Source organism: Poecilia reticulata, linkage group LG22, assembly GCF_000633615.1.
Source record: "Poecilia reticulata strain Guanapo linkage group LG22, Guppy_female_1.0+MT, whole genome shotgun sequence".
NCBI lineage: Eukaryota > Metazoa > Chordata > Actinopteri > Cyprinodontiformes > Poeciliidae > Poecilia > Poecilia reticulata.
Window position 1 is genome coordinate 17,003,304 of NC_024352.1, and position 25,990 is coordinate 17,029,293.

Consider the following 25,990-nt stretch of genomic DNA (forward strand, 5'->3'; position numbering starts at 1 on the left):
TGTCTGCTGTGATGAAGCAGCCCTCGATGTTGAAGGCAGAGCTGCAGATGTTCATTTCATAGGTTTGTCCAAAGGGCCACAGCCAAACGAGAACTGTAGTCATGTTTTTGTCACTCTTTGCAAAGACATGCTTGACATGATTTGAGGAATCAGATGATTCTAATGGACCATTTAACCAGCTGGTGGATGGCTTAAAATACATCAAGAAGGCAGTCACAAAACATCCGAGGATAAAAATACTGAACAGAAGCGGTCGAAGGATTTTGTGAAAAGTTCCAGATGGCTTGCTCTGTCCTGAGAAGAGCACAGAAATAAAAGAGAGAAAAAGAAAACACAATCAAAAGGTTTCAATTTCAAGATTTGCATTCATTCATTTCACTCTCGATTGAACGAAAGCTGTCTTGAAAATGTATCCTGCACAGCACAACACATTAGATACTATGGAGTAACTCTGAACAGTGATGCTTCTTCAATCACTTTGCTTCACAGACCTGTTGGCAGCATGCTGAGATCCACACAATGCCCTTTATGAATCTGTGCTCTTTCAATAAATCTGATGGTCCGCAGTGAGAGGTGCTTCTCTGGTCTTTAGAAGAATAAAGCAGGTCCTTGATGACCTAAAGAGGTTTGACTGGTCGTGACTCAGCAGGTCTACCTAGGGATACTTTCTTCACAAGGACATTGAAAAAAGATAAAGAGAAAGTACAGATTAAAAAAAATTTAAGAGGGAAAAGAATTCTATAGATTTTGTGTAACCAACATGCAAAGACACAGTTACGATCAAAGGTTCACATACGTCATGGAAGTAATTTAAATTCTCACATTTAATGAATGTGTTTGAGTTATTGTGATTTTATAACATAAAACATTAGAGACAAAAAAGAGAGAGAAAAAACAGGATTAAGTAGTCAAGTTCAAATTTCAGAACAAAATATTACATACAAGTACAAATATGCTAATATTTAGAATATTTAGATAATATTTGCAGAAAAAGTTTGGACTACAAGGCAAAAAAATGACAAGAATGTTTGGAGGAAACAACGAGGCTGTGTCATGATGTGGGTTTGAGGTGGTGAGGAAAGACGCAGGCTGAACCCAGGTTGTAGTGAAAATGATGAGATTTAATGAAGGAAGCTCAAAACAGTCCAGGATGACAGGCATCACGGCAGAGAGGTTAGCATACAGCTAATTACCAACTGATGCAGCAGTAGCAACTGATGACACTGAAGACTGAATAGGAGAGCTAAGCTTAAGCAGGACTATCCAGTTCAACTGGCCAGCACACAACAGACATTTGACGAGGACTCGACAAGAGACAAAGGACACAGGTGGACTTAAATACACAGGGAGGGTAATTAGGGAACAAGACACACCTGGGAAGCAATCAAGGGGGGGGAAGGGACAGGACACCACAGAGACTCAGGGAAACAAAACCTAGAAAATAAACACACAAAAAACTCAAATCCTCACAGGTTGTGAACTTTAAATCATGCCGAGGGGCTGCTTCGCTGCTGTCCTCATGTATTGCCGTCTGTATTGGTGTTGCATTATACACAGGGTTAGAAATAAAACTGGATTGGACACAATTATGATTATGATCTGATCAAACAAAGGATGTGTAAATATTAACCTGTCCTGCTATATTTTTGATTGCATCTTTGGACGTGTACTTTCATTTAGCGAAGTTATTGGCGCTCACCTTGGCCTGCCACTGTGTTTAGTGTAAATGCTCAAAGACCTTTGTGTGCATAGCCCTTTCATTCAACCGTGCATGACAGCAGTGTGAAGGTTAATAAAACAACCTTTCCATTAAAGCTGCGGTAAGTAAACCCCTCCCAGTTCCTCTCCTTCCCCACAGCAAGGAAAGTAATGTGTCATGAATATGCAGGCTAGTAAACATGGCCACCAATAATGGTGGATAAACAGTTTCCCTGCCATTAATAGTAGCAGCAACCAATCAGTACTGGAAATGATGTGAAAGAGAGGTGTGTGCAGTGCATACATGGGCATGATTGACACTGCTAAGACACTCTTCCTGGCTCTTTTTTGTGTTATGGCAGTACCACAGGTAGAAGGCAGGAGGAGCTTGGATTTTGTCACAGATTATCCGTTCCATATTTTATACTGTCAGGACATCGTGACAGTACAATATGCAACATATTTGTTGCATAGGCATACAAAGCTGAAGCTTCTCATGTAGGAGTTTGATAAACATACAGATAAGCATGTAAAAAATGACAAACTATGTTGTAGAGCTAAGCTAAACCTTTAAAATATATGGATTGCTTGTTGGAACCAAAACGTTTGACCAGCTGAAGTGATTATTTTAATCCAAGTGTTGTTGTTCAGCTCCTGTTAGATTTGGAACAGAAATCACTTTAAGCCGTCATGGGCTCAGGTCTCGCAAACTGGAACATTGTTGTGCCGACTGACTGCTATAAGTGGTAAATGGTTTTGGGGATCCTTTCAGGATTCGAAATGTATGTTGTTTATGATGATACAAAGATGAAGACACTATCCATCTGCTGTGACTACGTATTAGTACGCGACAATGTATTTGACCAGTTCAGCCTCTTATGTTTTGAAATGTGTTGCCATGACTAATGCAGAACCATTTCATTTCATCAGAGTAAATAGTCACTGAATAAAAATGACAGCTTTGCTTCAGATCCATCATTCATAAAATTTGCCTCTGGATTTGCTGAGGTTTTAATCTCATGGATTGCTACTGTGTGGGACTTTAACCTGCTTTTAGATGTGATACAAAAGACTAAAACAGCCTCACATGTTTATTGTGTAACATCCAATGACAGTAACAGAGAAAATCAAGTGATTGTTGTTTTGCATGTCATATTTGCTTAGCACCTTGACCAGTTGGTCTTATTTTAGTTTCCTTCAGCGTGTTTTTATTGCATACGGTTCTGTTAGTGATGCTCACTATCATTTTGGTCCCAAACAATCATTTTGGAAACCTTGTCAAAAACTTCAACTTTAGCTTTATGAAATCAAATCACTTGGTCTGATGTTTTCTTCTCCTTTCAAGACATTTTTGTCACATAAAGAACCTCAACCAGCATTTGTTGTAAATTTCTGCAGTGTCTACAATCAGCTTTGTGGTTGTAAATTTAAAAATGTTGAACGCTAGAAAATGAGCTTGATCCAAATAATCACCCCAACTACAACATGATCATTGGTTTACAGCGTCGACTTCCTGTTTAGATTGGAAATATGCAACTCAGTCAATTAACGCTGAAACATATGCCTGAGTATTCCACGTTAGAGTTCAAGATCATGACAGCACTGCTTCTCTAATAAATGCTATAAGAAAACGAAGAAAATAGAAAAGGATGGTGTGTGAGAACAGCATTTGTTTTGTGTTGTTGTTCATCTCCTGCTTGATTTAGACCGTTATTTCTGACTGTCAGCAGAAAATCTTCACGAGCAATATCTCAGCAGAGTAAACAGCAGAGTTACTCTGTTTGCACCCGTTACTAGTTTTAGACTTGAAACTAAGATGAATTTTGCTCCTCAAATAAAACTCTTCCTTCCGAGAAGATATCTTTGACATTTATTAAAAACACCTAAAACACAGAGAGACTTTTAAAATACCTCTACCAGCCAAAAAGGATTTAAGACAGATTGTTGAACAAAGTAAACAAGGGTAAAACTACCACCAATGTTCAACAGATCACCTCCTGAATCTTGAAATATCATCAAATTTTACATTGATAATCATAGTAGCGTGCATTTTTCTGCTCTCTTCGATCCATTTCATTACGATTGGGAATCTCATTCCAACCCTATCACTTTTAAACCTGGGGCAATCTGTACCGCATGCCACTAGATTGCAACATCACTTCATAAGTTTGCAGCATCACTTCGTCCCATCAGGTTGTTCATTGTTGAAAACTTTGTGACGCAAAACAATCACAACAATAAGCAGAGATCTAATGTCTGTAGGAGAGGACAAAATAAAAAGAACATTTACAGAAATGTAGGATTAAAACATTTGATGTTGTTGTGAGGGATTAAAAATCCAATAGAGTTGATGAAGGTGATAAGGAAACATCATTGTTTTTTTGGTAGACCATGTGAACTTTTTGTTCTGGTCTATCCAACAAAGAACAATGGAAAAGGAAAGCAGACACTGGGCTTTCCTTTTCCATCGGTGGATTTCTCAGTGATTATAGGGTGTTCATAAAGTATTCTATTGTCGACACATTTTGTTTCCCTTTTGGTATCCACTCACAATATTTTTCTCATTGTAAAATGATATGAGACTTACATTCGATGCCAATTTGACTTAACTGCAGTGAAATCCAATCTTAATCTCCAATGAAATGTTATGGTCTAACTTTACTCTAGCTTAGATAGGGCTAAGGTTTGTGATACACTAACTTAGAAAAGATTTCTTGTGTAAAATGAAGTAAACCACATTACTTGCATTTGCACAGCCATTAACTATGCAAATGCCGGAGAAGACAAGACCAGCCCATCCCCTCTGGCAAAGTTCAGAAATGGGAAATCATCTATTGCGTGGTCTGGCTGTGTTTTATCGAAGAGTACAGAAGAAGACTGTGTTGCTGCCTCACCTTCTCTCTCATGTTCGTCGTCAGAAGAGGGAGATGAAACCACGCTGCCTCTCAGAGCGTCGTGTGAGTTGATAATAATTTTCCGGCTCCTGGAAAGTTTCGTCTGTTGGAGACTGCGTCGAGGACGATGCTCGGTCTGTCTGAATCTATTCAGGAACATCGTCATCATCGTCCACACCCGATACTACAGGGAAAGAGAGGCAGCACTACCTGCAGGGAACCACCCTTCAGCAGATGCTTGTCCAACACCTTGAAACAGAGGATACATGTTAGATATAAAGAGATGCCGTTTCTCGAGGGATGATTTTGCTTTTCTTTTTTTAGACAAAACATCGTCATCGAGGAAGTGCTTGACCTTTGCATACTTGTTCCATTTTTTTATTCACTTTCTTGATCTCACACAAACAAAATTCTAAATATAATAAAGACTTTCCTTTCTCAAATACATTATTTCAGTAGAAAACAATGACACGTTTTACCACATAACCAAAATTTTTATAGGGCTTTCACTGGTATTCAGTTCTAGGAAGTTCATTTTGAGAATATTTACACAGATTTTTTCTTTCTAGAACTTGAACATCTGGATTTGTTTCTGATTATTTGTCGCTGATGCAACATGTTCATGAAGGCTAACAAGTTGCTCTTTCTTATCATTATGGGTCTTTGAAATTAGCTCTCTGTCAGTGTGCAGTGCGAACATTTTACCACGAAAGGAAAACTTATCCAAAGAGGTATTAATGCATCTTATATCAATACATTTTATCATTTCAAAGATAAAGACCTTTACCTTTATTCTGGTGAAAGAGAAATTCCTTTACAGGCAGTAATTATTAGTCGTAAAAGGTAAAGAAAACTTATGTAAGGATCAGTTTTGTTGTATCATGTTTCACAAACATTAGGACTAAATTTTTTCTACAATTCTTTTAAACTGCAAAAACGGCAGAAATGACTTTTAAATACAATAAAGTAAATCAAATTGTGAAAAGTAGAAGCTCAGCTTCAAGCCATGAGCCAAAGTCTGTGAAAAAAGATGCGTTTATGGATTCTGACCTAATGCTAACAGTCACACAAATGTAATTACAGGACTTAAACTCAGCTTGTCACTGCAACAAAACAGCAAGAGAGAAAAGAATAAGCATTAATTTTCAAGGAAGTGACATTATTTTACAATGTATTCACAGGTCATACATTCTGTATTCTCTGCACACGTAGAACGCTGATGCCAGAATTCTTAATAACACTACGGTCCAGATGCATTATCTCAGTGTGTAGTTGCAAGATTTGCATTTCAGTTCACATCCCTGGGAGCATCCAGTTCTGCTCCTGCACTATCTGTACACATGCACAATCACCTCTTGAGAAAAACGAACAAAGCAGTTTAACAGGACCAGCACTGATAACTTTTCCAGTTCCTCTGCACTCGGGGACACTGCTGAGACGAAGATAAAAACGTGAAAGAAGATTTCCTCGCACCGAAATGCCAGAAATTGCAAATGCTGTGGTCCTTTGCAAACACAAGAATGCATCAAAAACGAATAGTTCTTACATACTTTGTGCGTCCTCACTGCTGCAAGCCACTGTAGCACATTTCAGCAACGAGGCAATTCAAAGTGCTTCACGTCATAAGAACATCATACAGTCACCAATTGTGAAACCAGGAACAAACTTTACATTTTCACTATCAGAATAATCAGCACACATCAAATATGTTGGCTGATGTTCCAGTGCTTATGGGTCCATTCCCTTTGTAGAACGGAGCTCCACAACTTCCTTCCTGATGTCTCATACCTAATCTTAAAAAAAAATCTCTTCCTCATTACTCTATTGAATGGCTGAGTGTGTACCTCAGCCTTTCTTGAAGCAGCTCATCAACAAAAATGAATATGTCTTTGTTTTCATCGTTTCCCTTTCTAAGGACAACTTTCTTGACCAGTTAAAGACACACAGTTTCTTTGCCATAAAAAGCCCCTGTTTTTCTTTTTTTAGGTCATTATCCTGTCCAATGTAGTGCTTGTCCTACTTTTCCAGGTTTACTGTATCGGTCTTGTTATGAACAGTGCATATATATTAGTTCCATTACAGACGTTTTAAGTTGGGATTCTGCATTAATTCTCACCCTTCTTTACTGTTTCTTTGAATGCAGGAACTCTTTATTCAACCCACACATAAAATATACACAGATATCTTTATAACTCAAATTCTGGGTAGTTGCAGCTAAGCAGTGTGTGAAAAATTGTGACCCAGTTTTTGAGTCAGAATGAAAATTAGAGAAGACTAGAAAGAGCACTGTCGACCAAAGCAGACTTCTTCACTGAACCTCTGCCGCAGGATGAAATAAAACATGTTCAAATGTTAGAATGATGCTGCATATTATTGTTTTTGTCACTGGATTGTGTTATTGACTTAATTTAGCAAAAATACGACACTGTTAGCATTTACACTACAGAGATAATCACAAACTGCTGGGAGACTTGAGTTTAAAGGGATCTTTAATTTTACCGGCATGTTTCTTCTGACTGGATGTAATATTGCATTTAGTAGTGGCCCAACCAGAATCCTGACTTGAATTTGATGCATAATCTCTGGAGGGAACTAAAGATTAGGGTGACGGCAAGGAGGACTTCCGACCTGTCAGCAGCTTTTCACAGCCATGAATCTGCTGCCTGGAAGTTTTCTGCCTCCTGTTGTGTGCAGCTTAGAGCTTTAGGGAATTAAACATTGTCTTTAGAACTGAGGTTTGTCATGGTTGTTGGGACTTAGATGAGATTCTTCAGGTAGCCTGGTGCATTGGCATGCGATCAGCTAGATCTTGCATTGAATCCTCATTTTTAACAGCAGCCAGTAGGGAGAGTGGAGGATTAATGGGATGTTGTCATATTTGCATCTCATAACAAGGATCCTGGTAGCAGAGTTCTGAATGTGCTGGAGTCTATGGATGCTAAAGGACAGGAATCATACAGAGGAGTGAGTTCCAATAGTCCAGCCTATTGGAGGAAACAGACCAGCTTCTCTGCATCTTTCAGGGAGGAGAGCAGGGGCTGAGTTCGGAAATAGACTTTAAGGCGAAAGAACACAGTCTTACAAAGTTCTTGAATGTGTTGCTGAAATGATAATTTGGGGTCAAATTTGACTCTTAGAGTGGAAGAGAGAGAGAAATAGCGACGATCTGGTTCAAAAAGGAAATGCGACTGATAGAGGAGGATTTGAGTCGCAGTGGAGTGCCGAGAGTAGTTTGAGAAAGTTATTGGTCATCCAGCCGGAGTATTTAGCCGACATGAGGACGACATACTGCTTTGAAACAAAATAGTAAATATTAATAAAATATAAGTTTACAATAAGCACTTAAGTTCTCTGCAGTTTTCGTTGAGGAAAATGTATCCTAATATTATTAGCATTGTATTTGAGGCTTTATGTAACTAATTGTGATCCTGGGTGGATTCAAAATAAGCCAAATATGCACCTAAGTTTTGCTTGCAAGAATCCGTGAAGACATATGATGCATTTTAAAAAAAAAGAACAGTTCGAATGCCTAATTTCCTGTAATGCCATTTTGGAAATTAACTTTGTGTGCAAGGTGCTTGATGTAAACACTGATTTAAGAAATCCGTGTAGAGCTGTGCATGCCTGCACCATGGACTGCTGAGGAGTCTTTTTCACATTCAACTGATCCCTTTGGCTTCCCTCCAACTGCCCCGGTGTTATGACTACAGGGCTGCTTCAAATTCGACATATACCCTCAATAATAATAATTTTAAAAAAGAAATATGTTCACTAAAACTGAGACGCACTCATGTGCATCAAAACACAGGCCAGGTCTTGTTGTCCGATTTACGAGCATCCGCACAGGACGTCTGAGCCTGACTCTGCACTCCATCCGTGAGGACAATGAATCTCCAGCTACCGAGCAGTGAAGGTCATTTTAAAACGTGATGCTTTCGAGACACTCTTTAAAATGGTTGACTGTGTAAAGTTGACGAACAGCGGAAAATCACCGGGATTGTGCTACGCACCGACTGACACGGCACCGCTAATTGAGTCCCAAACGCCAGAATAAAAGCCCGAGTGATGCTGAAATGAGGCTGAAAATGTCTGGAGCTGCAAAACACGGCCAAGAAAACAGAAGTCCCATTCATTAGGAGGGTGGAAGCGCACGATCTAAATTGTCTGGTGAATGAAATATTTTCTTTAAAATGGAGGAGTTAAATGAGACGCGAAGATCGGCGAATCTCTGTCATCCCCCCCCCTCCCGCCCCCAGCCCTGCAGAAATCACTACTAATTAGCCGAATAATTGGATACCAGAAGCAAATAAATAAAAATAACCAGATGATGTTTTTAGGGGCTACTCACCATCTCGACATGCGTGAGTCAAAACAGAGCCTTCCTCTGATTTCTCCCGGAGATCCTTCTCCGTCTCAGGTTCAAAGACACCTTGCACCACGCAGAGAAGCTGCGGATGCGCCTGGAATTTAAAAAAATATAAATAAATAAATAAATAAATAAATAAATAAAATCAGGCAATCCGCTGTGGTATTTGCAGCAGCAGGTTGGGGTGAACCCGCATTCGTCGTCTTGATCTCGAGAAAAGGGGGGGGGGGGAAAAAAAAAGGAGAAAGACGCTACCTATGAAGCGGCGACGCACGCTGCCCGCATCATTCCCTCTGCAGCGCACCGACCGGGAGATGGTGGCTGCAAATTAATTAAATAAATAACGATTAAATAAAAAAAATGGGAGGGAGGAAAGAAAGGGGGGCACAGAAGGTGGGGGCGGCTTCCTCGATTTGCTGCACATTAAATTCGCGGCTCGGTGTGAGAGGACGCCATATATGCTCAGGGATGTGACGCGATGTGGAATAATTCCCTGCTGGCTGGCCCATGCGCTACCTTGTTCTGTTTACAGTCAGTGCTGCTGGAGGATGTGGAGATGCTGCTGCGGTGCATTTTAGAAAAAATAGATTCTGTTCAATAGAGACTGCGCATTCTGTAAACAGGCATGTTTCTTTTTTTTTTCTTCACATTTTGACAGGTTACAATCCTGACCTTATGTATGTCTCAGTGGGATGTCAGTTTTACATACCAACACATGTAGTGCAAACGACACACAATTCTCCGTTTTGATTAAAATCTGAACTGTATGGTATGTGTTTTTTTAATACGTCAGCCCAATATCTTATTTTAAATGAAATGTACTTGCTTTCGAAAGCTGCAAAGACTAAACATTCTAAACAGCACTGCACAGTACTATGCAAAAAAGTTTTCATGCAATTTAAATGTTTTCACATTTTGTCATGGGAAAACCACTGAATATAATAGATGTTATTTTACCAGGTTAAAGTGGAGCATAATGTTAAGAAGCAACAAATTGAATGTTTTTTTAAAAAAAAGTTATGACTGTTTTTATGATGTAAAGCACTTTGAACTGCCTTGCTACTGAAATGTGCCATATAAACAACCTGGATTGATTGTTATGCCTTTTTTATGCAGTTCTTATGGCCACAATAAATGGGGGTTTTCATCCCCCATTTACGTAGATGACACAAACCACCGTGAAACTAAATTATCTGTATTGTCATGTTTGTTTCCAGTTTTCGAACCCACATGCACGAACACAGTCAGGAGACACGTATTTCAAAACAACAATGAGGTTTATTGAACAGGAGAAAAGGGAAAGGAATAAAACACGGAGCAGGAGTGGGAATGGGTTCACCAGATCAGCCACTGTTAATGAGAGAATATAATCAGAGGTCGGATAATTCAGGGGAAACAGTGTTGTAAAGGTGGAGGCTTACTTGGAGCAGTGGTAAGTTGTTCTTAGGAGCAAAGTGGAATCCAAAGGGCGGCGTAGTTAAGGGGGAACCGTTGGAGGGCGGACAGGTAAGCTGGCTGTGTGGAGTGCAGGCTGGTAGCTAACAGTGGTCCAGGAGGCGTGAAGCTTGGTGAGCTCCGGGCACAAACAGGTATGTACTGCTGCGTCATGAAGGAAGCCACAAGAGACAAACGGACGAGGGCTGCACTTGTGGCGCAGTTGGTAGAGCTGTTGCCTTGCAGCAAGAAGGTTCTGGGTTCAATTCCCGGCCCCGGTCTTTCTGCATGGAGTTTGCATGTTCTCCCTGTGCATTCGTGGGTTTTCTCCGGGTACTCCGGTTTCCTCACACAGTCCAATTACATGACTGTCAGGTTAATTGGGCTCTCCAAATTGCCCCTAGGTGTGAGTGTGTGCATGGTCATTTGTCCTGTGTGTCTGTGTTGCTCTGCGACAGACTGGCGACCTGTCCAGAGTGTAACCTGCCTCTTGCCCGGTATGTTAGCTGGAGATAGGCACCAGCACCCCTCCCGACCCCAGTAAGGGACAACGGTGTAAAGAAAATTAATGGATGGACAAACGGACCAGGAAGGAAGTGCTCGAGGAAAGCATCCAATTGGTAAAACCAATGGCATTGTGAGGAACCACACAGGGATTAGGAGGAGACAAAACAAACTTCTTCCACGAAGAGCTCCGGAGGACTTCAGGCAAACCTGACAAGAGAAAAACACACAAAAGCAATTACTCAAGGGTAATTCAAGGGTAACCTCCCTCTGGAACGATTGTTACCAAGGTAAACAAACACTCAGGCAAGGGAGTCTCAGCTCGCCGCTCCTTAAATATCCACAGCATCAGCCAGATAATGGCCACAGGTGTGTCTCCAAGTTCAACCACGCACTTCTGCAAGGGCTTTGCTCTCAGGCGGCATCTGGTGGAGGAATAGGAAAGCAGCAGGCTTCCAAACAAAAAAGAAAAAGAAAAAGAAACCAAAACAAAAGCGATGCCCCTCCCCCCTCAACAGACGCCACGAGGCGGCCGAGAAGAGGTGGATGGCTGAGAGGCAGTGTATTCACTAATCAGGGAGGGGTCGAGGATAAAAGAACGGGGAACCCAGGAGTGTTCCTCCGGGCCGTATCCCTCACAATTGACGAGGTACTGAAACCCACGACCTCGTCGCCAGGTGACCATGAATACGTAGGCAAACGAAGACGTACAGCGGTCAGACTGATAACCGACAAGATCTCAAAGGGGCCGATAAATCTGGGTGACAGCTTCCTGGACATGGACTTAAGAGGGATATTTCTGGTGGACAGACTAACTTTTTGACCCACCGTATAGACCGGGGCAGGGGTCCTTTTGCGGTCAGCCAGGCGTTTGTTTTGTGCGGCCGTGTTATTAAGTCCTGTGATAGTGTCCCTCCAGATCTTATTGCAACGGCGTATGTGATGCTGAGGTCACCGAAATTCTTTCCTTGTCCGCGGACAACAACGGTGGCTGATACCCCAGGGAGACCTCAAACGGAGACAACCCAGTGGCGGCAGAGATGTGGTTGTTATGGGCATACTCAACCCACGGGAAATACTGGGCCCATTCTTCAGGATTGGAGGAGGAGATACAGCGGAGGGTGGCTTCCATCTCTTGATTCATCCTCTGTTTGCCCATTAGTCTGGGGGTGATAACCAGAGGAAAGAAACAGCCTTGGCACCCAAGGCGGAACAGAACTGCTTCCAAACCTGTGATATGAACTGAGGACCTTGGTCCGACAGGATCTCCTGGGGCATGCCATGCAGCTTGAAGACAAGTTTTATTAACAGCAATGCGGGCTGAGCGGAAGTGGTGAGCTTACAGAGGGGAATGAGGTGACAGGACTTGGAAAAGCGGTCAATGATGGTGAGAATGGTGGTCATACCTTTAGATGGTGGTAATCCGGTAACAAAGTCGATTGCGATGTGTGACCAGGGTCTCTTGGGTACGGGAAGGGACTGTAATAGGCCTGTGGTTGGCTGGTGAGAAGACTTATTCCTCGAACAGACAGAACAGGCGAGGACGAACTCCTCAACATTCTTATGAACGGAATCCCACCAAAACCTTCTGTTGATTAACCCAATAGTGCGGCTTACCCCTGGGTGTCCGGAAAACTTGGATGAGTGTATCCATTGTAAAAAGCTGGCTCTGACAGAAGTGGGGATGTAGACTCTTCCCTGGGGACATGACACAGGAGGAGGTTCCTGGCATTGGGCTTGGCAAATTATGTCTTCCATCTCCCAAGTGACGACTCCCACTACATCTTGGGGGTAACAGTGGTGCAGGACCCTCAACGGAATCATCAGGCGTGTAGAGTCTGGAGAGGGCATCTGATTTGATGTTTCTTGATCCTGGACGGTAGGAAATGGAGAGGTTAAACCGGGAGAAGAATACAGACCAGCGGGACTGTCGGGGGTTGTTTTGTTTAGCGGATTGTAGGTATGAGAGGTTCTTATGGTCGGTCCAAACGATTAATTGATGTACTGCTCCCTCCAGCCAGTGGTGCCATCCTTCCAAGGCTAGCTTTATGGCTAGCAACTCCCAGCCAATTCTCAAGGAGGCGCTGAAGAACTTGTCGAACGTGTAGCTTATGTTCCTTCAGGGAGCAAGAATAAATCAGAATGTCATCCAGCTAGACAAAAACAAAATCATTTATAAAATTTCTTAGAACATTGTTGACCAGTGCTTGAAAAAAGGCAGGTGCGTTAGACAGGCCAAAGGACATGACCAAATACTCATAATGACCCATGGGCATTTTAAAAGCAGTCTTCCATTTGTCCCCCTCGCAGATACGAAGGAGGTGGTATGCATTTCTTAGATATAGCTTGGTAAATATAGTGGCCCCCTGAACGGGTTCAAATGCAGATGAGAGGCAGTGGGTATTTATTTTTAATAGTTATCTGGTTTAAACCTCTGTAGTCAATACATGGTCTTAAACAACCATCCTTCTTCCCAACGAAGAAAAAAACCTGCTCCAAGGGGCGAGGTAGACGTGCGGATGATTCCAACTGCTAAGGAGTTATGTATTTTTCCATAGTTTGGCATTCGGGGAGAGAAATGTTGTATAAACGACTATTAGGCAGTGGGGCACCAGGAAGAAGGTCAATTGCGCAGTCATACGGACGATGAGGTGGAAGTGACAGAGCTTTGTCCTTACTAAATACAGGTGCCAGGTCATGATATTCTTCGGGCACAGAGGTAAGGTCGGGGAACTCGGACTCGGAGGGATCATTAACTGGAGAACTTGATGGAATGACTGAACGGAGGCAAGAGGCGTGACAGTAGAGCGACCAGGACTCAATGTGAGCTTTAATCCAGTTAATGTGTGGGTTATGGGCAACTAACCAGTTAAAGCCCAAAACAAGGGGTGAACTGGCTGCACTGAACACAAAAAGGGAAATGGATTCTGAGTGGTTTCCAGAAACTGGAAATATACTCTTTAATGCAGCAGTGTTCCAGCCAGAGGCCGCAGCCTTAATCCTTAAATCTATAGCAAAGTCTGACACTGTCCTTTGACCCTGCTTAAGACCCCACAGATCTCTGGAAACGGAGGTCTTGTTGGTATCACGACAAAAAACCTGCTTGAGATCCTTTAAAAACTCAGAAAAGGTGCAGCCAAAGTTTGTGGGTGAGGGAAACTTAGCCCCTGCCCATTCCAGGGCATGTCCTGTTAACAATGACAGTATATAAGCAATCTTGGATTCATCATGACGGAAACTCTGAGGTGAATGGTTAAAGATGATCCCACATTGTAAAATGAAACCTTTACACTTCTTTACGTCACCGGATAATTTTTTGGGTGCTGGAGGTCGTACCTCTGAAAACATGGCAGAACTAGGTGTTCTCTGAATCTCAGGCTGGTCTGATGGCACATTTGGGACTTGTTGGGCAGAACCTTGAAGAAGGTTAGATAATTCGGCAAGCCGCCGGTTGGTCTCGGCTTGCCAGCTTCCTTGTTCCCGCAGAGCAGCATCATGAGATTGTATTAGGTTCTGTTGTTCCGATAAAGCTCTCCTAATTGCATCTGCAGGGGTAGACTGTTGGCCTGAGTGTTCTGTCAGGTTTGGTTCCAGTTTTCGAACCCACATGCACGAACACAATCAGGAGACACGTATTTCAAAACAACAATGATTTTTATTGAACAGGAGAAAAGGGAAAGGAATAAAACACGGAGCAGGAGTGGGTTCACCAGATCAGCCACTGTTAATAAGAGAATATAATCAGAGGTCGGATAATTCAGGGGAAACAGCGTTGTAAATGTGGAGGCTTACTTGGAGCAGTGGTAAGTTGTTCTTAGGAGCAGAGCGGAATACAAAGGGCGGCGTAGTTAATGGGGAACCGTTGGAGGGCGGACAGGTAAGCTGGCTGTGTGGAGTGCGGGCTGGTAGCTAACAGTGGTCCAGGAGGCGTGAAGCTTGGTGAGCTCCAGACACAAACAGGTACATACTGCTGCGTCACGAAGGAAACCACAAGAGACAAACGGACCAGGAAGGGAGTGCTCGAGGAAGGCATCCAATTGGTAAAACCAATGGCATCGTGAGGAACCACACAGGGATTAGGAGGAGACAAAATAACTTTTTCCACGAAGAGCTCCGGAGGACTTCAGGCAAGAGGAAAACACACAAAAGCTCACTCAAGGGGAAACTCTCAGAGGGCCTCCCTCTGGAACGATTGTTACCAAGGTAAACAAACACTCAGGAAAGGGAGTCTCAGCTCACCGCTCCTTAAATATCCACAGCATCAGCCAGATAATGCGCAACAGGTGTGTCTCCAGGTTCAACCACGCACTTCTGCAAGGGCTCTGCTCTCAGGCGGCATCTGGTTGAGGAATAGGGAAGCAGCAGGCTTCCAAACAAAAAAGAAACAAAGAAACCAAAACAGAACCGATCCTGACATGTATAAGTCACCCAATCACTAAACTAAATAGTCCAGAGTTGTTGAAATGTGAAATTATCACATGTGAACAACAGCCTCGACTCTACAAAATCATTCTAGCACTAAATGTTGCACATCTGTCAAGAATGTCATCAAATGGAACGTGTGCTTCTTTCAAACTTTCATCTTATTGGCCGAAACCAATAAGTAAAGAGTGTGGATAGCCAAACAGCCCGGTATGTTAATCAGCAGTGAATTTTCCAAAAAGACCTAATCAGCTCAAAGATCCAATCTGATCTGGCTGGACTTTTTAGAAAAGATTGACAAAAATATAATGAACTAGTGTGAGGAGGTCTACCACATAACATCTCATTAAAATACTGTTGTTTGCTTGTTGTAAATTCAAGCCAATATTTTTGCATGGCCTTTGGACGATGCAAAATACAGACTACAGTAATGGTAATGAACTTGAATGACTTAACAGAGCATGAAATTCTTGTAAATATTAGCTTAATGTTTAATTTCACGCATAATGAATGCAAGAACATTCACACATATGTATTTTTTTCCCCATTAAACTTTGGGAAAGCTTGTTAAATAATCATTTAAGGCCTTTCTGATCAGATTATAGCTTTAGGACTTGTGAGACTCTGGTTTCAAAATGAATGATCCAAACTGAAAGTGCAGCGGTTTAAAAAGCACTTATGCGCTTCTGCTAAACAGAATCAAGCTCCAAATGTGTTAGATCATCCCAACCTCTCATTAAGCACTTGGGTCAGACATCTATCTGTCATTGCTGTTGTGCCGTGAGTGGAGCTTAATGAATCTTGATCCTCAACAAATCTAGCATTTCTAGCTAGAGTTTAGTTTAAACAGAAGGGCATCAGGAAAGAAAATCTGAGTCCAGATGGCCCTAAATAACCCAGAGAGAAATGTTCTGGTCTTAACAAGTTGAAATTAGTTACAATCACGAAAGATCTGCTGATACTTAACGAACAAAAGGCGATGAATCGTAGCATAAAAACGACAACTTACATGCTGTTGAGACTGGGCTTCAAAGTAAGGATGAAATGAAACTACTGCATGGGGAGAAGGCATCTCAAACGAATCTATTTTGAGTGAAAAGATTGCGCAGTCCATTAAGAATGTAAAACTGAAAAGAGCTTGCATGTCTGAACAAAGACCCACACAGACGTCTGCTGTGGATCTCATGAAAGACCCTCTTTTTGGATCACACATTCCTGTGACTTGAAAAACTTAATGTTTAAACAATATGCAGAATCAGAAAGAAAATGCACTGGAGTGTGAAATGGACAACATAAACCTGTCAGTAAGTGGCAACTTCAAACATTGCTCCAATTAAATATTTCAAAGCTGTTGTCTGTAATGGAGGATGTCACAGTTTTAATAGAGGTTGTCACTGGTGTGTATTTCCACCAGTATTTTTCAGACAACCAAATTTAATGAAATTTTTTTTAGAGAACCAGAAGATCTTATTCTTATACTCAGTGGGGGTCTATACAATTTGAAAGCAGTGGAAATACATTCACAAACCTTGATTTCATGACCTTGAAGTCATTGGTCTTCAGGATTTTCCTGAGTAAACTGCATTTCTCAGCCCTAAAAGAGTCCTGAAGCATATCATTGTCCTGGGTTATAAAATGACACTCTAGCTTTTCAAGCTTGCACTGTTATCTGATTCTGATCAGAAAATATACTTGGCCCACTTAAAAATGTATTTTTTGCCAGCTTATTATATATAGACAGGTCAAAAATTGTACAAATCTCAGTCAACATCTGGTGTTTTTTGACTAATAAAACAACATGAGTATTCATTTGAAGGAAAATTACTGGTTTTAATTCACATTTTAATCCAATTAAACTCACAGCAATCAAACTATGGTTACAATTGCTGACCAACCTTTGCATATTTCCACCAGTATCTCCCTGTGTCAAAGTTTGTTGGAAATGGGCTAGACCTTTTGTTTAGGAAAATATATCTGATATCATTACAACATCTCTAGTTTTCTGAAATGCTAATTTAGTTCCTCATATAGTCAGCCCAGGCTGTCTGGCAACCATGGGATATTCAAAGTCACTTAAATTCCCCTTTTTCTCCCTTTTCATGTTCAGTTTGAACTTCAATATGTAGTTTCCATCCTATCCAGAGGCCCAAGTGCGTCATTAAGCTTATTAGTTTATCAACAAGAGAACCTGACTAAAAGTAGTTCTTTGTACCGTCTTTTTTGGAAAATTTCTGAAATTCTAAGATTTTTCTTAGAAAGAAATCTTAGGCCTTGAGACACTTCCTAACATAGCAAAGTGCTAAGAGTAATGAGGACTTTAACTGAGTCTTAAGCAGAAAAGATAATGGTATGGCTGAGAAAGGAGAGATATTGTCTGCAAAATGGATAGAACTGTGCCAACAGCAGGTACTGTTTTTTGATGCTGCACTTTCAGACGGTGTAATTTGTTTGATAGGATATGAGGTTGTTTTGGGCAACATTTTTCCCACACTCCTTACCAGATGATGGCACTAATGGTCCATTGAGAAGAAGAACCAATCACAGCGTCACACCTAGCAACGGGGTCAACCACACCTCCTCACTAAGGGAGTGAGATTCTGGACATTTTGGTATTGATCCAACACCAAGTGGCTATTATATTCAGCAATATTCACATTTCAGGTGTGATGTATTTACATAAGTCTATATTTTTGAGTTCCAGTAAGATTTATTCAGCTGGCTGAATAGGTAACAGTTCCATCAGTCAGACAAAATTTGTATTACTGATCACAGATTAAACTGTAAAAACATTAATTTAAGATGGAGATTATGATTTTTTTTTATTGTGTTTTGGCTGAACGGTCTGCCAGAGACTGCTGTCTCTATGCTGGGGGTCAGGTTTGGGGCTCTCAGATTGTATTTGAAAGAAATCAAATGTTTTGAGCACCAACAGCACAAAGATATGAATTTCTCTCTCAAATTAAAAATGTAAGCTCTTAATATTTGGCATTTTAATTCCTACATATGCGCTGCCATTATTTTGCAGACATGGAAGACAAAGTTAAAAATTTCTGACCTCTACTCATAGGGTCACTCTCAGTGGCTGGCTCAATCACTATTCAGCAAAAAATCCTTAAGGTTAAAATAGGAGCTCTATAGCACTGAGAATCTGAGAATAAAGGCCCTAAGCTTTGGGAAAAACCTGATGGTTGGCACACTTCTACGGTTTCGACTTTGTCTTTGATAAATCTGCTGTGACCTTTTTAACAAGCACTTAATCCAGTATATTGAGAACACCTAGCAAGTGCAAAATAAAACTGAAATTGCTTCCAGTTGGTTTTTTTTTTCCCACCTAAAGAATTTCTCATCTCAGATAACGAGGTCACAAGCCAAGCAGGAGTGTGAAATTGTCTGTTATTCATGGTGTTGTACCCGTTCAAAACAGAAAAGCTGCCTGTAACAACTGTGACACTGGTAACAATCTGAACTGTGTGTGGTGTGTTTGATTGTGGGATTTTGAAAGGTGATGACAACTTTCTACACATCAGCATCTGATCGTTTTATTCAAGTGATTCGTGCAAACGCTTGTCTCACCACAGCGAGACACCTCAAATAAGGTGAAAGGAAAATATTGAACACACTCTCTGCATTCACAGTACGGGTACAGAACAAAAAAGTCACTCTGTCAACTTTGCTGTTTGGATCAATACGGCCCATATTAGCATTAAATACTGGAACATCTGAATTATTTTTTAAGATCAATTCCTAATAAATAATTTGACAATTGAACATAAACAGAAAACACAAATCATAGTTTAAGTGCAAAAAAAATAAAAAAATACATGACTGAAGTCAAAACTAACAGTGAATGAGTCATTATCTCCACTGTGGCCTTACCTCATTTAAAATCATTTTCAAATTGTAGTCCATTTCGCAAATTAAATGAGTTTTTCAGTAGTATATATCATTTTCAATAAATAGGCTCCATGATCAGTCCTGCCATCTTTGTCGCTCTCCACCAAATATTGCTGCCCATTTGCGAGTTATCTCCAGGTAGATGGTGGGCTTATTCGGCAGATAGTCCAGGTACACGGTTTGACCTGTTTTGGGAACGGCCGTCTCAATCTGAGTCCCCTCGTGCCACTCGTTGAAAGAGGTGATGGAGATAAAATCGGGTCTGGACTCCAGCGCCGCACTCAGCGAGGTTTCGTAGTATTTGCCGTTGATGCGATTTCGAGTGTTTTTGAAGTTCCACGGCCGAACGCTCGTGTCAATGTATCCGGGGCCGACACTCGGAATGAATACGAGGTCGTTGTCGTCGCAGAAGGCTTTGATGGAGACCCAGTTGCGCTGAGTGGAGCCGTATGTGAAACCGTTGGTAGCGAAGTAGGTGTAGAGGCCATCAAACCCTGCGGTCAGGATCTCTCGCTTATGTTTCTCTTCAACCAGCAGGGCGATGAAGATGGCGTCATACGGTGTGTCCCTGATGCTGCTGCTGTCTGTGTGTTTCAGCAGCTTAGCCCATTGCTCCGAGTTCATCAAGTAGGAGTCATACACATAAAAAAGTGGAAGGAGTTTGCCAGCGTTTGTCCGGTACTTGAAAAATGCAGGATGCTCTCCATACCTAAGAGATATGCAATCACTGGTAAATAAAAATGTATTGACTTAAAGTAGAAGGCGACTATAAAAACAGCTAATCTAGTACAACACCTACTTATCAATTATGTATTTGACATTGGTAAACATGTTGACTTCATCTCTTCCTTTGTAGGGCTCAATATGAAAAGCAACCTGAAAACAGACAATATTATTTTTTGCATCTGATTCCAACAGATTGAAGGTGTCAACATTGGATTTAAAATCCCCACAAAGCACAAAGCTTTTGTCATACGCACCTTTATGTGATATTTATGTGCCACCTCCAGCAAAGAAGGCATGATTTCATCAATTGGCTCGCCATTGTCATCATTTGTGGAAGGGGGATACCAGGAAACGGCGATGACACCTGATGATAAACACAAATACGAAGAAAAGCTACACAATATCTGAGGCAAAAGGCGGCTTTCTTTTTGAAGCAGATTTAAATGTTAACTGTTCAGGAATCTTAATTTATTCCTTTTTTTCCCCTTCCAAGAACCCCGTTTTGCTAGTGATTCGTTTTTAAAAATGTATCCATTACTCACTGAATGTATGAGAAAATTTTGCCAAACACCACAGCTCATTCTAGAGCAATGGTGTCAAACTCCAGTCCTCAAGGTGCCACTGTCCTGCAGGTTTTAGATGTGCTACAGGTACAAAATACTGGAATTAAATGGCTTAATTACCTCCTTCTTGTGTAAGTTCTCCAGAGTCTTGCTAATGACCTAATTCAGGACTGGAGTTTGACACCTGTGTTCTCGAGCAGTGTTTCTCAACCCTGGTCCTCATGCCCTGCATGCTTTAGGTGTTTCCCTTCTGATTAACAGGCTTCTGTAGTACTTGATGGTCATGCAATCATTTGAATCAGCTGTTCTGGAATAGAGACAGATCTAAAACATGCAGAGCAGGGGGGCGGTGAGGACCAGGGTTGAGAAACACTGGTCTGGATACCTTAACGTTCTGGGTCTCTTCCGGGTTCTCCGTTAAGTGGGATATGCTGATAAGACACGAAAGGTAGGAGTCCCTGAAACATCTTGATCAGCTCATTTACTCTTATCAATGTGGAACAGCAGCAGCTTGACTGGGATTTGGCTTCATTAAATGGTCTCACATGCTCACATAATCAGAATTTCTAAACACCCCACTTACCTTTGGGGAAAGTTGGTGGAAAAAAAGTCAGAATTTCAACAGAAGAAAAATGTTCTTGGTTTGAAAAACTTTGATGCCAAAAACATCAACATGTCAAGAGAAAAGGCTGAAACATCTTTCTTGAGACTCTTTGGGTCTCATTGTTTCATCTTTCAGCAAAGTGAACTGGGTCTCTAGACCTGCGGTTCTGAATGTCCCACTTCTTTGTCTAGGCCACAGAGAATCTCTGCATCAAGTTTGGTCTACCCGGAATCACGGTTTTCTCTTTAGGCAGGGACAACTGTTTTAATTTTGGGGTAAGTCTTGAGAGACGGGTATATGTTGATGAATAACTTTGGTGAATACAGAAGCTGAATTTAAACCAGGTGGATCCAGCTTTGGTTAGTTCAATTGGATTCAACTTCTTGGCTATCCAGGGATAACATTTTGTCTGCTTTATTTCTGTCCCATTTTTCTGTCTCTGACTCGGCTCTCAAAACAACAGACGAAAATGTTTTTGCTACATCTGCATCACAAAGCTATTAGGAAAGTAGATTCTACAATTTTATTGCAAAATCATGTTTATTGTCTAAAAGGGGTAAAAAAATAAAAATAAAAATCCAAAATCGACCACATGAAGATCTTTCAGATGTCAAGGACCCAGAGTGCACTAAAATATTTGCAATTTGGGGAAAAGGACGAGGCTACATTATGCTTGGTTTAAAAGAAAATGACTAACTTTTGACATTTATTGAATTAGGGAAGAGGAACTTCTAAATGTACGTAAATTCATAGTAACATTTTGGACAATCAAGAGCACATTCTTCATAATTAAAAGATGGTTTAGTTCAACCTAACGTCACCTGGGACATCCCCATTAACAACATTAAATTTAAAATGTCTAATTCAAAAATATTACATTTTTAAACACTGATAACCATTGATCTTAAAACTAAGAATCATATTTGGCTTACCAATGGCTGCTGTACGCAGCTGCTGCATATGTGCCTCTAAAACGGATGGGTCCCTGGAGCTGTACGGCCCTAAGGAGGGGTAATAGTTGGCCCCAATATCATCAGGGGGTTTGTGCCTTCCTTGTGGATATTCCTGAGCAACCTTTGCATCCCAATGTGGCAGCTGTGGATGATCCCAGTGGATGTATTTGCCATCAAATGTGGGGTTTCCATACCATACATAGTAGAAGGCATGGAGATAGTAGTTTGGAGGAGGAAACTTCCTCAGTGTGCTTTGCAGCTCTGCGTCCTTGTCTGACTCAACAGGGTCGCTCATTTTTGTCTCTTCGGGTCTTTTGTTGAAGTCTCTCTGGTTCTGAAAAGCAGCCTGTCTAAGATTTATTTTAACCTCACCAGGGCCGTCAAAAGGAGAGTCCTCTGGGGCGAGAGCCTTTAAAACCAGCGTTATGATGACGAGGAGCAACGCTAAGGAGACTAAGGTGATGCAGGATTTGAGCCTAAACCTAGCCATTTTTCACTCACTGCTGGGAGCTTCCCATAGTTCATTGTTGAAACGGCAGCGAGGGCCTGGTGGTGGAAAAGGTGCCATTGAAGGAGGGATGAAGAGTTGTTCTTCAGCCTGGTTCTTTGGGGAAACAAAAATCATGACTTCTTTAATTTCATACAACACTATAGTTATTTAGATGTTACAAAAACCTACAAATTAAAAAGGTAATCTTAAATGAGTCCTAAATATTTCTTATTGGTGCACCTCTAACTTTAGCAGCTTTGTTTCATATTTAGCCTTTTCTGTGAAGTGTTTCAGCTACCAATAACCAACACAACCAGAAGACCATCATCAATCTGATGACAATCCAATGAATTATTTTCAAAACAAAAAGATGACACGGAAATACTGTTTGTTTACTTAAATTAACTGTACAACGCATGTTAATTAGAGCAAATGCATATGGCAGCTGGCTAACATGTCAAAACTATGGTGAGGGTGTCCTAAGGAAGGAAGACTGTTTACTTTTACATATTTTCAGCCAAAGTCAATGTACACTGCCGTGAACTTCAGACCTTTCAATAGCAGCAGCTAACCATGGCAGGGTTGACGTGTTAGCTTTATTAAACAAAACTAAGAACTCGCTCTAGCCTTAGATTAAACAAGGTAAAGTGTTTAAAATGCATATGAACTTACAGTAACGGCGTGCTTTAGTCTTTCTGAGTTATTTCAGCTGTATAAGACACAGGGGACGTGCACAAAACCACCACTTCTGGTTCGGCACTTGTCCTGGAATGTATCCCAGATCTACAAACGCTCAGCTAGCATTGTAACCGTTTACTGTGACCCATCCATGCTTGTAGATAGTTGTGATGGCCGGGGCTACGTCACACTTACCGGAGAAGAATGCATACCGCCCCCATCAGGCTGGAAGTTGTAATACATCAAAAATCTGTCAAAAAAAATGCGTGCAACTGAGCTGTACTGAAACATTTAACTGCATTTGTAACAAACCCTACTCGCTACAAGTTTACTGTCGTTACTAAATTTTAAACTATTTGCCACTGTTAGTTCTGTAAGTTTCACACTTTAATGATGCACTGTTTCCCTACGTTTAATATTTTGATCCTATACAATGTATTGTGCTTCACATGGTTTTTATTTATTGTGACATGACATCCATGTATCGATCTATACAAATAGTTTGAAGATGGACATAATCATTGGAGCAAAAAGCATCCTTAAAGTTTTGACCCATTCATATGGGGTCAGTTTAATATAATCCACAGCTCCTGTCCCAGGTGGTTGTTAGCACTATCCAGCTACTAAATGTGCATTTTAATTTCTTCCACACTGCAGTCCACAACTAGTCCGCAAAAAACAAAACAAAAAAACCCTACAATTTAAGTGTTTTTTGTGCAAAACTCCTATGTTAAAAGTCAGTTGCTTTTAACAAATATTCCACAATTAACACCCGCTTACAAATCATTCAAAATAAGTGCCGCTAAAACATTTTCAATTTAAGTGCTAGACATTTTTGATTGTGAACAACTCTGTTTTGTTTCCCTGGGGTATAAATGTTACAAGACACATAAGTCCATTTCTCAGAACTGAAGTGGTTTTGTTCATTAAAGGAGAAATGCCTTCATCATGATGTGTAAACAATACTAAGACTGCCTCCAAGGGTCAAATTTCCATTACAATTTATTTTATCTTTTTTTTATTGTAACTCAATAAGATTGTGGTAATCCAGATGAGACTTTGTCCCCGTTTTTTCTGCAGCCCTTTATTTACCAGTTTTATTCAAGTTGGATGCAGACTCATCGGATTGGGGTTCAAAGCCAATTCCTCCCTTTTTTCATGGGTGATCACTTAACTGCCTGAATGACAAACTTTTTACCGATAGCCACCCAAACTAAGGTCAGTTATCCTTCCTGGAACACGCAGTCAGTGCAAACGAAAATGTGCGGAGATCCTCTAGCAGACGCAAACAACTGGGTAGACTTTACACATACTTTGCATTCAGGCAGATGCTTAAGCAATGAAAGAAGAATGAATTAACCGTTAGAGGAATCAGCTAGATCTACATGAACTCTGACTCCAGCATAGCTTGCTAAATATTTAGAAAAAAGTAAAAAAAATATATATATATATATTTTGATTTAAACAATTGCTCAGGAATAGAAATGGAGTTGGGAGTGATGAATTCCATTAGATATGGAAGAGCATGTTCAAGAAGATAAATAAAAATGACAACTGACTTTTCCTTTCATCCATTTTATTGAATGTATTCACTTTGAAATAACCTTTTACAAACTGCAAAACAGCTTTTGGTAACACCAAGGAAATAAGTTAAGCAAACTGAAAGTAATCCATAATGAAAAAAAGAAAAACATAAAAATAGAACAAAAAAAAAATAGAATGAAAAAAGCAACTTTTTTCTGTTTGAAGTTACAAAAGCATCTTGTGAACAGTAGAAACTTAAGATGGACACCAACCAACCGGCTAGCTGGACAGTGTGGCTGTATTAGTGTAGAACGATGAGCGACACCAGCAATGTCATGAAAAAACCTCTCCCATCTACTTGGATGCTTACCGTTTTACATGAGGCGTGCACCGTTTGTGCACCGCAGTGCCATATTTATACACCAGGTGGCAACACAATCACACAGCAAAGCTAAAACTACCCACCCACACTGAGCTCTGCTAATTTTCACACCTTGCACCTCGACTGAATGGGTGAGAGGAAAGCTAGTGTTAAGCAAACTTAGAAGAAGCAGTTCCAATATTATGGTTTTCTGAAGCTTGCAATGTCTTTTTTTTGTTTTTGTTTGATTCATCATTACCTTGGAAACAATGTGTGCCAACCCCCATGACATTCATAACTCATAATCCGTCATCAATTCAATCGCTCGCTCAAGAAAAAAAAATTAAGATTATAGAAGGGAGGAGAGGGAAAAAAGTGAGGAAAAACTGTCAATACCAGCTAAGAGCAAGAAAGCAGCATGTTTTTTGTGTAGGAGTCGAGTCGAAGGTACAGGGAGACGAGACAGAATGGACAACGGACGCCGAGAATACATTTTGTTTGCGTAGATGATGTCCAAGATCAGAAGGGCCAAATTTGTTCATTCAAACTGGTCTGTTCTACAAATATGAAGGTGCTCTTTATTAATGGTTAAAAAAGTTCATGTGCACAAGAACCACTAATATTACACATGCTGTGATAAGTTGAAATAAGACTTTTGTTTTGGTCCTGCAGTGGAACCGCAGTCCCAGTTAAAACACACGAGGATTTTTTTTTTTTTTGTCTTACCGTTTTTAAGGTCAACATAAAATAATGTTAAACCTTCTTTTTGTATTTATGAAGACAAAAAAAAAACAAAGATTTTTGCAACTTGGTCACATTGTTCTTTGACATACAAAGAAAGCATTCCCTAACACAACAGAGTACCTCAGAAAACCTCAA

General features: G+C 40.8%; 2 protein-coding genes and 1 long non-coding RNA gene across 3 annotated transcripts in view; 1 reads left to right on the forward strand and 2 right to left on the reverse strand.

Annotated features, from left to right (window-relative positions):
- Positions 1–9,334, reverse strand: part of LOC103458791 (alpha-(1,3)-fucosyltransferase 9-like) — a 13,550-nt gene extending 4,216 nt beyond the window's left edge. Inside the window, exons 1-5 of the mRNA XM_017302414.1 lie at positions 9,214–9,334; positions 8,941–9,052; positions 4,593–4,841; positions 492–668; positions 8–294 (exon numbers count right to left, since the gene is read on the reverse strand). Of these exons, the coding sequence (XP_017157903.1) occupies positions 8–294; positions 492–504 (300 nt within the window). The 5' untranslated portion in view covers positions 505–668; positions 4,593–4,841; positions 8,941–9,052; positions 9,214–9,334. The remainder of the gene's footprint in view (positions 1–7; positions 295–491; positions 669–4,592; positions 4,842–8,940; positions 9,053–9,213) is intronic.
- Positions 9,335–9,957: 623 nt separating this feature from the next.
- LOC108165835 (uncharacterized) lies at positions 9,958–25,982 on the forward strand. The gene is made up of 3 exons (XR_001776151.1): positions 9,958–9,974; positions 24,650–24,655; positions 25,892–25,982. It is a non-coding gene; the product is annotated as an uncharacterized LOC108165835 (long non-coding RNA).
- On the reverse strand, positions 18,842–22,652 carry manea (mannosidase, endo-alpha). The gene is made up of 4 exons (XM_008399769.2): positions 22,038–22,652; positions 20,193–20,302; positions 20,012–20,088; positions 18,842–19,921 (listed from the first exon to the last, which is right to left on the reverse strand). Exons 1-4 carry the CDS (start codon positions 22,546–22,548, stop codon positions 19,288–19,290), a joined length of 1,332 nt encoding a protein of 443 aa, XP_008397991.1. The 5' UTR covers positions 22,549–22,652; the 3' UTR covers positions 18,842–19,287.
- Positions 25,983–25,990: the final 8 nt, after the last annotated feature.